This window comes from Phaseolus vulgaris, chromosome 5, assembly GCF_051622355.1.
Source record: "Phaseolus vulgaris cultivar YP4 chromosome 5, ASM5162235v1, whole genome shotgun sequence".
NCBI classification, from domain to species: Eukaryota; Viridiplantae; Streptophyta; class Magnoliopsida; order Fabales; family Fabaceae; genus Phaseolus; species Phaseolus vulgaris.
In genome coordinates this window covers 4,446,322-4,460,938 of record NC_143502.1, presented here as the reverse complement: position 1 = coordinate 4,460,938, position 14,617 = coordinate 4,446,322, and the positions used below count along the sequence as shown (strand labels likewise).

The following is a 14,617-nucleotide window of genomic DNA, read 5'->3' as shown; positions in this document are numbered from 1 at the left end:
ATTAAAATACTGAGTTGTTAAAAAATTTAAAGTATGTTTAATAATTTCAATTATTTTTAAAATTAATAAATATATTATTTATATTGAATATAAGAATTTAGATTGACTATTCAAATTTTATATTAAATTATTACCGACACACTCTCTTTTAACACATTATAATGACAGAACCAATACTAAGGACATACTAAAATATAATTCAAAACATAATTAGAATAATTGAAATTATTCTTCAAAAATTGCACAAAGATGTTATTTTTAAGAAATATAAGATTTTAGATTAACTTTTTAAATTTAATATAAAATTTTGGGATCAAGAAGCCGAAGAATAAAATACATCAACCCTAGAAAGTTATTATAGGGGTAGCTTTTAAAATATTTTACTAAAAAATAAGAAGGAAAGGAATATAAAAAAACAACTTTTGATAAAATGTCAAAGAAAAGGTATTTTTCTAAGCACCAAGCTAACTAGACAATTAATATTAATTTATATTAAAATATTTAGACAAAACTTTTAAAATATAACTATTAATAATTAAAATATGTTGACTTTATTAAATATTTTAGACTAACTACTTAAAACTGAAATCTCAAAGAAAACATAAAGCATTTAAACTTATTGAAATCTAATTAATGTTTGGTCTCAACTGATATTAAACTGTTGAGAAAAACACTTGAAGTATCAACTTTACTATTTAAACATTGTTTTGTAGTTACTTAAACATCATCCAAGGAGATGGAATCTTCAAAAGTTTACTTGGTTTGTGTAGTATCTTTTTTATTCGTTTCTTTTGTCATGGGTGGTCGTTTCATAAACAATGAAATTAAGAGCTTTGTTTCTATAGGTCCAAACCCTACTAAATTTCTTGATCCAATCTCAACATCAGTTGTTTCAATTGTTGATCCTATTAAATATCTTTATCCAACGTCACTTGTTTCAACGGTTTTCAATGACATAAGTTTTCAAGGTGATATTAAGAGGCTTGTTCCCACATGTCCAAATTCCGCTCAATCTCCTGATCCTCCAATCAAAAGACTTGTTCCCACAGGTCCAAATCCCGCTGAGTCACCTGACCCAACACCAATCAAAAGACTTGTTCCCACAAGTCCAAATCCTACTAAATTTCTTGATCCAATCTCAACATCAGTTGTTTCAGTTGTTGATCCTACTAAATCTCTTGATCCAAGATCACTTGTTTCAATTGTTTCCAATGACGTAAGTTTTCAAGGTGATATTAAGAGACTTGTTCCCACAGGTCCAAATTCCGCTCAATCTCCTGATCCTCCAATCAAAAGACTTGTTCCCACAGGTCCAAATCTCGTTGAGTCACCTAACCCAACACCAATCAAAAGACTTGTTCCCACAGGTCCAAATCCTACTAAATTTCTTGATCCAATCTCAACATCAGTTGTTTCAATTGTTGATCCTACTAAATCTCTTGATCCAAGATCACTTGTTTCAATTGTTTCCAATGGCGTAAGTTTTCAAGGTGATATTAAGAGACTTGTTCCCACAGGTCCAAATTCTGCTCAATCTCCTGATCCTCCAATCAAAAGACTTGTTCCCACAGGTCCAAATCCCGCTGAGTCACCTGATCCAACACCATTTGTTTCCGGATCCATAAGTCGCCAAGTGGATATTAATTAAAATACTTGTTCCTATGATCACACTCAATCCCGCAACCCAACTCCAAAGTCAATTGATACTTACAACATATATTTTCGAAGATGATAATGCACTTAGCTTGGTTTGTATTTTGTGATGATTATTTTTGTTTTGTCTTGTGGAACTTTGTGTGACTAGTGTTCTTTAATATTTTTGTTTGAGGTGTTGTTCATGTTTTTGTTTCAAGTGGATGTTCTTGACGAACCTTAATAAACCAGCCATATATGTAAGAATTGGCTTTTGAGTAATATCATCACATAATTAATTACTTGAAACAAAAAAAATAACTATTATTTCCATTTTGTTTAATAATTTTTGTTACTTCAGTTTCCATAACAAACATTTAATCGGAACCATATAACTGAAAATCTATTTAAAGAATCTCAATCTAATAACTTTTGCTCGTATTTAATTTTTTTATTATATAAATTTAATTTTATTAATAAAAAATAATATTATAATCACTAAAAACTTATAACAGAATTGGTGAAAATCGAACATGCAATTTTTTTCAAAAAAAATAATTATATATATATATATTCACATTTAAGTATTGATATTAAGTAATATTATATTAAAATTATAACTAATAACAAATTATGGTAAATTGTAAAATACTGAAAATAACATTATTATATAAAAATGTTCACATCATTTGTACTTTTTAATGAAGTAACCAATTAATTAAATATATGGTCTAATAAATTGTTTAGGCTAGTATTACTAACTTTATCTTTTGTTGTTTGGAGGGACGAAAACACGAGTCACATCATGGAAGGAAAGTATAGATAATATTTATTTTGTACAAATGATTAACCTAAAGGAGGCTAAAAATAAACTATGAGTTAAAGAGCATAGATAGGAAACAATGTAATATGTATAATAGGAGCTTTATGTATTTTTTGTTGGGGTGTTGTTAAGGGATGAGCTCCTTTATGATATTTATTTTGCTGTTTAATATTGGCTTGGAGTATAGGAATTTGGTAAATGATTTTTTTTAATGTAAAAAGGTTAAGACACTGTGTCTTAATTATTTAATTTATTCATTATTGAGAAAAAAAAACTTTTAATAATTTTATTCATTAGTCATAACAAAAAAACTACAATTATTTTTAGAATAATTCTCTAAATTTATATTTATTGATAACATATTATTTTATAAATTAAATAAAAGATTAATTTAGTTTGTAAAAATTATTTAAAAACAACACCTGCATCCGCAAAGCAAACTATGAAAATTAAACAAAACAAGAAAAAACTCATTTCCTTCTGAAACCCTACTTGAAGGATGAATTTGCATGTTCTGTAGTATATTAGCTTCACCTAATCTTCAAAAACAAAGAACTTTTAAGAGATTCAAAAGGTCGCCTTTGTCATTTACCATAATCCAACTGAAGGAGGAGGAATTCATCTATCTAACCTGAAACCTCACTCTTCTCTTCATCTTTTATGTATCGTTTACATCTAAATTTGCATCCTCTTATCTTTCGTAGTTATAATAACTTTGATTTTCTTGAAATTACTTAAGTCTTGTAGTTTTATCAAAATCGAGGTTCCGTTATCAAATCCCTTTTGGTGTTATATATAATGCAGCAAAAATAAAAGGTGAAAGACTCCAAAATCACTCATGTGAAGTAATGTATAGTCTTCATAGTGAACCCTGGAAGGTTTTGGTTAGAGCAATAGCAAGAAGAACAGCACATGATTCTGATTTCATAAGGGTCATCGTGTTCTTTCACCATGCTAAAAGGGTTGCACGGAATATTGATGAAAAGTTAGATGAAGTGTCAAAATTGGCACTTTCTAAAATTTTGACGAGAAGCAATCGATGATACATGTATCTTTCAGGTTTAGAGTTTAAAGTTTAGGATGATATTAAAAAAATTAACTCTATTGGAGTGCTCCCATATAAGGTTATGAATGGTGCTGTATCATTTGTTACTGATGTTCATGGTAACGTGGTTAGTGGTCCCTTGATGGGAGTAGAGTACACACATCCTTAGTTCATGTACAACCAACTTTCCGAAGATGTTTATGACATTAGTGACATTGTTGTTATTACGAAAGACCCGGAACTATTACAAGTTGTTTCTGCTATGTTCGATGAATTTAATAAAGCTGGTGCACTTAAGGTATGTGGTTATAGGTTGACGTGTGTCTTAAGAAACTCTAGGCAAAACCAGTTATAAAAGATAGAAATCGTGTTCTTATGATCAAGAATTTGTTTGACATGCAAGGAGAAAACAAAGTTGGAGATAAACGAAAACAAAGGTGAAAGAAGAAAAGAGATTATTATTGAACTTGTGGGTTATGACTCACTTTTAACCGTTTTCTTGGCATAATTGAGAGGGTACTTGCTACAATTAATTGCAATCAAAGGGAGGTTACTTACCACAATTAATTGTAATTAAAGGGAGGTTACTTACCATTAATTATTTTTATTATTGTTGTCTCCTAGAACCAATATATATATAATAATTTCCTTCAAGCAATGTAACACACAACAAACAGCAACTCACACTTGTTTCCTCTCTCGTTTCATATACTCTCTATTTCTTCTCTTGGGTGTAAGTGTTTAACCCATATAGAGAGAATTTGTTTTAGGGCTATTTATCTATTCGTCAGAGAGGAATTCATTGTACTCCCAGTACCATTATAGTGGAAGTTTTGGCTCTCTCGCCAGTGGTTTTTTTACCTCTATTTAAAGGGGTTTTCCACCTAAAAATTCGGGTATCATTCTCATTTTTCCGGTTACTTTAATTTCTCATAATCTTTGGTTGAAAGTATCACACTTCCACACACGATATCCCTACAAAGCTGATGCTTGAAAAAACATGTCCAAAGAAACCAAAAGGACTGTTATTTATAACATAAAAAATGAAAAAACAGAAAAATGCACTCGAGCCAGAGGAGTAAGTTGCAGCAAGACGAAGAAACGACCTTTTCGCTGAGTGGAAGGACAAAGTGCTAAGCGAATCGTGAAGATAATCGAGTTCTTGATTTTCTTCTAAATTTTTAAGAGTCCGCTCAACTAGCATTAAATATTAATTGTTTTCAGGTTGGGACTAAGAGAACTATTACTTTCATCCCCAGTCGGTCTGTCCATTTTCGTCTCTTCTTTACTTCACTGAACGACTTCCTTCTCTCCTTTCATTGGCCTCCTCTCCTTTGCAAACTCTAGGTTTGGATGGTACATATTACAATCGGTGATGTGGTTGATACTCGGCCTTTGATGAGGTTTCAATCTGGAAACGCAAGGAATCAAGAGAAAGCTAGAGAAGAACCCTTATCAAAAGCGCAAGAGAACAATGGCAGGAGCGAGAGAGAGATTAAGAATCTGAGATGAAAGTAAAAAGGAATGAAAATATATTTCATTTGTGTCAGTAAGCAATTACAGTGGTGCATTTATATGAAAGAAACTTTGCCTAAACATATGGCAAAAACAGAAAAGATATAATGGGCTTATACGGGGCCAACTACCTAAGCAGAAAAGAATAACTAAAATAAATTATTTTAACAGTATCTGCAAAAGGTACTCGACGCTCAAGTGAGATATCAATATTCAGTACCCAGTGCAATAAATACGTGATGATAACGTATCTTTTTCTCAAAATTCGTAACTATTTATATTGTTATTGTGGGTCTTCTGTTATTGGGCCATAATAGGGTTTTAAATAATAATTAAGAGCGTATTACCTAATCTTTAATCATTGTTTAGTCCTGTTAACCTTTTGTTCGAGCTTAATGATGTTCTTCATCTCGGTCGGTTCAACCCGGATGTCGAGACCTTCGATGGTCGTCCGGTTCCAGCTAGTACACTTGCTCCCAGGGTTGAGAGGTGTCAACATGAAGAGTCATAAATGTGACGGTTGCACTTACCGATGCTGGATGTGACATTAGCGGAGCCGAGCTTTTGACAAGACGTTTGTCATTATTACCTTGAATTTTTTGGCGCCAATCAACGGGGACTATTAGATCAAAAGAGATCTAATGGTTGGAATGAAATAAACATTTACTATTCTTCTCTCCTCAGAACCTATAAATAGTGGTCCCCCTTCTCTCGTCCATTACCTTCTTTCTCTGACTCCCGAATCCTTACTCATCCCGGCGAGGTGTTTTCCCTTCATTCTGAGAGGTTAGTCATGTTTTCCTCTAACTCTTCTTCTTCTACTTTGTTTCCTTCTTCCTCTGGTTCGTCCCTGACCGAAACCTTGTAGGTCGATGCGCTTCAAAAGTTGCCTCCTATGACTCATGAAGCAGTGTCTCCTGTTGTGGATTCAGTAAGGGTTTACGACCCGGGTGTTGCTGCCGATCGGTCGAACCCTGCTAGGGAGTCATCCCATTATTTGAGATTTGACTGGGTTGACCCTAAAGTTACCAGGTTCTCCTCCCTGTTCAAGGATTCTTCTTTTATTTCGTCTTTTGTTCATAAAGTATGCCTTATGAAGCCTGATGCAGTTGATGGCATTCTCGCTGTTGACTTGTGTCATCCGGCCGATACTATTTGCATCAGTCGGTCACCTACCGAAACAACTTTCTTCTTTGCTTATTCTTGCCTCTTTTATGACTTGCATTTAGCTCTTCCTTTTGATGATTTCACTATGGGTGTCCTCCGGGAACTTAACATATCTCCTTCTCAACTTTACCCCAATTCTTGGGCCTCCTTGTAGGTCTTTCGATTTGTATGTGATATGTTTTGTCTTCGTCCTTCTCCTTCGAATTTTCTTCATTAATTGTGGCCTTGTTCGACCTCGAGCGCTAAAGAGTTGGAGGTGTATTATGTTTTTGATAACCTACCGAGAAGGCTCCTTACCCAAAAGTTTTTAACTATATATAAATTGTCCCAACGATGGAGCGATTTTCATGGTATGTTCACGTTGTTCTTCATCTCGGTCGATTTATATCTTTTGACTAACTTGTTTTCATTTGATACAGGTATAGGTGACCCCTCAATCTGCTAACATGTTGGTCGAGCTTCGCGCCAAGGGCAAAGGTAGTCTTGAAACAGTTGCTACGGGCAACCGTTATGTTGTCGGCATACCTAAACCTGGACTTCCTTCTGCTAAAGGGAGTAGGAAAAAGAAGAGGAAGATGACTACCTCCACCACTTCGTCACCTCACAGGACTCCGATACATCCTCCTCCCGCCTCTCCTATCCGGCTAGGATCCCTCTCTCTCTAACTGATACTGTTGCTGAGCCCCTTCCACTGCATAAGGGGATGCCCAATTCTCAAAAGGGCGTTCAGATCAGTTTGACATCGACCGAGGAGAACATGATAAGGGTCATCCCTCAACAATACTTGTTTTCAGCCGCAGTTGAGATGTAGGCCCATGCTTTGGTATTGACCAGGCTCGCCCTTGATGAGGGCAATCAACGGTCGGCAAAAGAAATTTCTCGCTTAAAGAATGAATTAGTCGAGGCATCCAGCTCTTTGACGTCGACCTTGGAAGCGGTGTTGTCCTTCGAAGGCTAGAAACACAACCTTGGAGGCCAAGAAGGCCTCGGTTGAAGCCGAGCTTGAAAATTTCCAAGAAAAAATATCTTGGGCATGTGCAGTGAGAACTTCGACCAAGTCGTTCGACAAGCCCACCTATTGTAGAATTGGCCACCTACTGGTGGTGAGTTTGATGTTAACAAAACAGTGATGGAAAGTCGGATGGTTGCCTTTGACGAGTTAGGTGTCTCCAAGGACTCGGAGCCGAGGGCCAATTGTCGTAACTTTGAATTAATGCCTTTTGTTCCCTCAAGGTCAGGGTGTGGCCTCCTCCTTTTATATCAATGAAAAGTTCAATATTTTGCATATCCTTGTTTTCACAATAAAAATAACTAAGTAATAGTAATGGAAATATGTCAACAGTATAATACAAGTCTTCGGTTGATCATAATTGCTTTTGACAAGTTTCTTTGCTTAATTGTCTTAGGTCTTTGGAGGGATTACCGGTTAAGGTAAGCATCCTTAACTGAGCCGAGTCATTAGGTCTCAGGAGGGATTATCGGTTAAGGTAAGTGTCCTTAGCTGATTCTTTAGGTCACGGGAGGGATTACCAATTAACGTAAGCATCCTTAGCAGAGGCGAGTCTCTGTTATTTATCCTATGGTTCATCATTAACTTATATTGGAGAAAAGAATAGTACTAATGAAATTCCCCCTTAGGGATAAAATGGCGGGGCGAGGAAAGAGTGCATGAATTTATTTATTTAAATGTAATAAAACCTAAGGTTTGCGACATTCAATGTCCTTGGTATAATTTTTCCTAACATTGTAGATAATATGTCCCCCCGACCACTATGTCTTGGATCCGAAAGGGGCTTTTTCAGTTGGATGAGAATTTTCCTTCGGTCTTCCTTACTTCGCTACGCATTCTCCATACAAAATCTCTTTTTTGAAAACTCCTTGGTCGAAATGCAGAGTTGTATCTAATAGCAGCTCGGAACTTGCATCCAGCTTCTCGGATTTTGCTTTTATCTCGGAGTTCATTTATATGGTCATGGACGACCGATAGGCTTTCTTGATTAAGGCTTGGATCAATACTTGTCCTTCTTAGGGATTGTTCCCCTACCTCGACTGGGATCATGGCCTCGATCCCATAGGTCAAGCTATACGGTGTCTCTTGGGTTGAGGTTTGGGGTTGCAACGATACGCCCATAAGACCTCTATTAACTCCTTTGTTCACCTCCCTTTTTCCGTGCCAGGTCGTTTCTTCAACTTGTTTAGGATGATCTTGTTCGTCGCTTTAGCTTGCCCATTAATTTAAAGGTGTCCAACCGAGCTTGTTACGTATTTGATATCGAGCCATTCGTAGAAGGTTTCTAGCCCTCAATCGATGATTTTTCGTTCATTGTCAATTATGATTGTGTGCGGGATGCTGAATCTACACACGATGCTCCTCCATACAAAGTTTTGAACTTTTTTGCCGAGAAGTTATGATTGTGAGCTTAGCTGAGAAGTCGGTCATACATTGAGATTTTATTGTGCCTCGTGGTTCATACTGGATGTCGAACTGGGATAGCTCTATCGACCACCCAATCATTCGTCTTGCAATCCGGTTTAGAAAGAATTTTAATGATAGTAGTCGGTTCTTACCACTATGGCATGATTTTGGAAGTAGGGTCTCATTCACCTTGTTGTTAGGACTAAGGTGAACATAACCTTCTCTACCATCTCCCTTTGTAAAGACATTAGTAATGTCATCTTCTCAGCTTCCGACATCCTCTTGTTTGCCATGTTCCTAGTTTACGCCATTTGATTGTCTCTTCCTTCAAATTCCCTCGGCCCTAGAGTGGGCACCAATTATTCTCGTAGGGGTTGGAACTGAGAGAACTATTACCTTCCTCCTTGGTCGGTCGGTCCACTTCCGCCACTTCTTTACTTCACTTACTGAATCAGAGATTGACTCCTCATCCTTCATCATGAAGCACAGATTGTTTTCCTCATCTTCTGTTGAAGAGCTGTTGGTTGAAGATACTTCATTTTCCTCCCATGAGATGTAAGCTCTTCTTCCCTTGTTCCTTTCAAATTTCTTGCTGGCAGATTTGTCCTTTGTTTGATTGTCTGGACAATCTGTTTTCATATGCCCTGTTTTGCCACAACCAAAGCAAGTATATTTAGAGGAATTTGAATCATTGGGTTTAGGATACCTTCTTTTCTGCTGGTTCCTATTTCTGCTTTTCTTCCTCAGGAATTTGCAGAATCTTTTTGTAAGAAGGCTGATTGTGTCATCATCTTCAGCATCTTCTTTTTCCACCTTGATCTCATCCAGTTCAGTTGCTTTCAGTGCAAGACCTTTGGGTTTTCTCTCTGTTGTTTCCTGCTCTTTGAGTCTTTTGAGCTCTAGCTCATGCTCCATTAGCTTTCCAAACAGTGCAGCAGTTCCCAGCTTTGACAGATCACGGCTTTCAGATATGGCAGTCACCTTTGGTTGCCAGCTTCTGTCGAGGCACTTCAATATCTTTATGTTGAGTTCCTCTCTGTCAAATTCTTTTCCCAAACCAGTGAGGTGATTCACAATATGGGTGAACCTTTTCTGCACATCAGCAATGCTCTCCTCGGGTTGCATTCTGAACAGTTCATATTCTTGGATGAGAGCATGTTTTCTTGAACTCTTCACATCTTTAGTACCCTCATGAGTGACTTCTAAGACTTCCCACATCTCCTTAGCTGACTTACATTGGGATATCCTGAAGAACTCATCCATTGTCAATGCAGAGGTTATGATGTTCTTGGCCACAAGATCATGTTGAGCCTTCCTCCTTTCGGTCTCATTCCATTCTGATCTTGGCTTTACCACTTCTTCATCCTTGACAACCTGCATTGGCACATAAGGTCCATGGACCACAGCTTCCGAAATTAATGCATCAATAGATTCCATGAAAATTCTCATTCTAACTTTCCAAAATGCATAATTCATTCCATTGAACATAGGTGGTCTATTAACAGCAGATCCTTCAGCAAAAAGCACATTAAACTCAGACATTATTACAAACAAACTTGATTAAAATACAAGTCCTAGCTCTTGATACCAATTGTTGGGTTTAATAGTGCCAAAGTTCAAGAGGGGGGGGGGGGGGGGGGGGGTGAATTGACCTTTTAAATCTTTCTCGCAGAAACAGTGTTTAGCACAGTTTACAGAAAATAAATCGATTTATGTGAAAATGAACAGATTTATTTTGGCACTGTTTGTGTTTGAAAAGCGTTTTATACAGCAAGGTTAATCACAAGATTATGAAGATAGATTTTCCAGATGCACACACACTGATATTAGATTTGAAAAACAGTGAAACACAAAACAGCAAACTTCAATTTCAAGCAAGTGATTAAGGTTCGATTGATAGCATGCCAATTAATTGAATAACCTTTACAATCAACCTGTTCCAGTGGCTTTTAACAAATTATAAGTGTTCTTCTTGAAATCAAACAGTTTTCCATAAATTAAGAACAGTGAATCACAGAACAGCAAGCTTCAATTTTAAGCAATTGATTAAGGTTCAATTAATAGCTTTGACAATTTCTTGAGCAACCTATCACAATCAATCTGTTCCAGTGGCTTTCAACAAATTTTATATGTTCTTATCAAAAACAAACAACTTTTCCAGAAATTAAGAACAGCATGAAACGAGCCCAGAAAAAACAGATTTATTAATGTTTGAACAGATTTATTTCTTTGTTGTTTCAAAAGTTATGCAGAAACTTAAGTGCAGAGATTAAGAGAGAATGAACACAAGGCAGTTATACTGGTTCACTCAACTGAGCTACATCCAGTCTTCACCTAAAACCAAGGTGAAATTCACTAAATCACAGTACAAACAACCACAATTCCCACTGTTCTTGAAACCTACAAGAACTTAGGTACTCTTGCTGAAAAAACCTATTTCAGCTCACACACACTCTTCAAGAAAACCTATCAAGAAGAGTGTTCAACCAAACTATTACAAGAAATGAGAAGTGAAACGACTACACCTAATTGAGGATACAAAGATCTACCTTAAACCAGTAGGCAAGATTGCTAGAACAGTAGCAGCACCTCACACCAAGCTTTTGGAACCAAACCAAGAACAAGCACTTTGTGATTTTCGAAATCTTTGAAGAACAAATGCTAATCCTTTGTAAACTCTTAATTCTCTGTTGTAAAACTTGTTTTTACAAATGTATGAACGATGTTTAAACTCATAAACAAGTTTTCATTTTATAGAAAACCAACTTATAACAGAATTTTGAAAAACAGTTAAAGTTGTTATAAAATGAACAGATTGAAAATAAAATGAACAGATTTATTTTCAAAAGCAGTTAGAGAATTTGTTAAGTGAGGAGACTTAGTCAACCATTCTGGTGCAGAGATAAAACTGAAAAACGTTTAAGCTAGATATGGCACCAGAGACAAAAAGAATCTATTCATTTACAGATGAACAGATTTATTTTTCAAAACAAAAACAGAAAAACTTAACTATTTGAAACACGGTCGTTTTGAAAGATAGAAGACTTAGTCAAAATACATGATGCACAAAATCTAATTTTCACAAGACTTAGCCAAGGCATCAGTGTAAAAATGAATCTGTTTATTTAGAAAAGAACAGATTTATTTTTATGCAGTAAACGTGTTTTTTGTAAAACATGTGAAAAACAGTTTAAGAAATCTTATGCTTGTTCTTATCACATGGCCAGTGGTTATGAGGTGAGTTACTCAGCAAAAAGCCCACTCTTAGACAACCTCTAAGCACTACCTAAGACACACTTAAAGCAAAGCAAAATACACATGAAAGTACATAGAAGTCTTCATCAAACACAATCTTGAAGGGGCAGCAACCATCTTCAACACATATGACGCCAAAGGAATGGAGTAGTTTTTAAAAAGGGTAAGTGATGACTTTTTTACGGCAAGTGCACCGCGTTGTCAGAAGTAATAATTTGTCTTTAAGGACGGATATCAAACCCACAAGGAACAATTTAATATTCAAGTAAAAGATTCGCTAAATATAAAACATCATAATAAAAGTTTGTTGGAATTTGTTGTGATGACAATGATTGATAAGAAAACCAATCATTAAGAGTTTGAACATATTACTCTTAATAGGTCTGCCTTCAAACTTTGTTGCATAATTAATTCCATATTAATTACAATTATTATATATGTTATTACCAAAGAAGCTTCAACCACTACACCAGACAAATATTTTTGTCATATTATGATTTTTATTATACTTATTATTATTATTATTAATATAATTTATATAATTACAATTATTAATATTATTAACTATTGTTAATATTGTTAATATTATAAATAATATAAATATTAATATTATTAATATCATATTATTAATATTAATAAATAATATTAATATTATTAAATACTGTGAATATTATTAATATTATAAACATTATAAATTTATTACTATTAAAAATATTATTAATATTTTAAATATTATTACTATTATTAATATTATTATTATTACTAATAATATTATTAAATTATTAATATTAATATTATCACTAATATCAATATTATTATTATTATTATAATTATTAAAAGTATTTAATACAAATATGTATGTAATGTTAACTTTACATACGGATCTAGATCCGTATATAAAAATTTGTATGTAACGTTGAGTTTACATACGGATCCAAATATGTATGTAATGCTAACTTTACATACGGATCCAGATTCGTATGTAAAATTTGTATGTAATGCTGATTTTACATACAGATATGTAAAAATCTGTATGTAACGTCACTTTACATACGTATGTAAAATCCGTATGTAATGTTCAATTTACATGTGGATTTGAATCTGTATGTAATAATCGACATGTAAATAGCAAATTTCTTGTAGTGTAGCCCTAAAGTGTCACTTTTAATTCATTTATTCTTTACTAATAAAAAAAAAAGTCATTGAACTTCACAAGTGGTGGCAGCCAACACTTTATACTAAGGTAGCTTCATCTTATAATGTTTGACAAACATGGACATAGAAATGCATTAAATATGCTCTATGTAGCATTAAATATCAATATCTTCTTATAATAACATCTCGATAATTAAAAATAGTTTTCACCTATTAGGTTAAAGAACTTTTTACTCAAAACAAAATAAAATCAAACAACTATAGAAGATAGATAATAAGATTAATAATTGGTCAAACTTTAATTTTCACTTCTCTAATCAGACACGAAAGTTAAACATGTAGACAAACGATTTCTTTAAATGTAATTTCAATACTTAACTTTTTTTCTATTAATAAACCTTTTAATTCAAAAAATAAAACATTCATACCTTCATCCATTTAAATCACGTTTACTCTTAAACAATTAACTAGATTCTTACAACCTTTCATTTAAATTAAAAATTTATTCTAAATAAAAAAGGATCTGCAATATATATTTATTATTTGTTTTTTTTAAATCGAATCTTAAATTCAGAATTTCATGGAAAACATACCCTTTCCTTTTTATTTTAATATACATTTACTGTTAATACACTTTCTTTCACTCATCGTAGCTAATTTTTTTCTTTCCATATTAATTATATTAAGAAAGTAATTAGAAAAAAATACGTTATCTTAAAATTTAAAAAATGATATATAAAAATAAATAAAATGTTATTAAAAAAGAAAATGATAAAAGAACAAAAGAAAAAATATTTTCGAATTATTTTAATAATTATAATTGCTTATCCTAACTGTGCGACATTTTATTTTTTAAAAATATCTCGAATAAAAATGCTAAATTAAACAACTTATAAAAATTATTGAACTTATAAACAACTTATTACCAAGATTTACTCAGAAAGGAGACTAATACGAAGAAAAAGAAGACATTGAGTAACAAGACCACCGTGTAAATAAAGAGAAGTATAATTACGAAACTCACTTCCACATTGTAAAAACATTAAGTTTCAAATTTACATTATGTTTCAAATTTTAGGTGATATAGATTCAATGTTTTTGAAATATTTATCATAAAATATGAAGGAATGAATCTAGACTGTGAAATTGTAAAAATGAAAAGGAGAATAATAAATGTTATATATAAATATTGAATTGTTATTAAATTTTAAAAATATAGTTTTAAGAGTTTAAATTATTCTTTAAAAAATTTATAAACATATTTTGATTGAAAGATTAAAAAAATAATGTTTTTATTTAATATGTAAGATTTTAGGTTGATTATTCAAATTAGTGAATTATGATGAATCAACTTATTTTTCTTGACACACGAATTACAGCCTAAATATTAAAAACATAATTATTAAGTTTTTTAAAATACATTTAGACTAATTTAAATAAATCTTTAAAAAATTGATAAATACATTATCTTTTATTAAATATATAGGTTGATTATTCGAGTTTATTGTTAAATTATGATCAATAAACTGAATTTTCTTGACGCGTTAAAAACAGAAAAAATACTAAATACACTGAATTGTTAAAAATTATAAAATAATATAAATTATTC

General features: G+C 33.2%; 1 protein-coding gene across 1 annotated transcript; it reads left to right on the top strand.

Moving 5' to 3' along the window:
- Positions 1-743: 743 nt before the first annotated feature.
- LOC137836155 (uncharacterized) lies at positions 744-1,648 on the top strand. Its single transcript, XM_090302346.1, has one exon. It carries the CDS (start codon positions 797-799, stop codon positions 1,646-1,648), a length of 852 nt encoding a protein of 283 aa, XP_090158472.1. The 5' UTR covers positions 744-796.
- The last annotated feature ends 12,969 nt before the right edge of the window (positions 1,649-14,617 follow it).

Coding starts and splice junctions, on each gene's coding strand:
- LOC137836155 (XM_090302346.1), top strand. CDS start 797: ATGGGTGGTCGTTTCATAAACAATGAAATTAAGAGCTTTGTTTCTATA.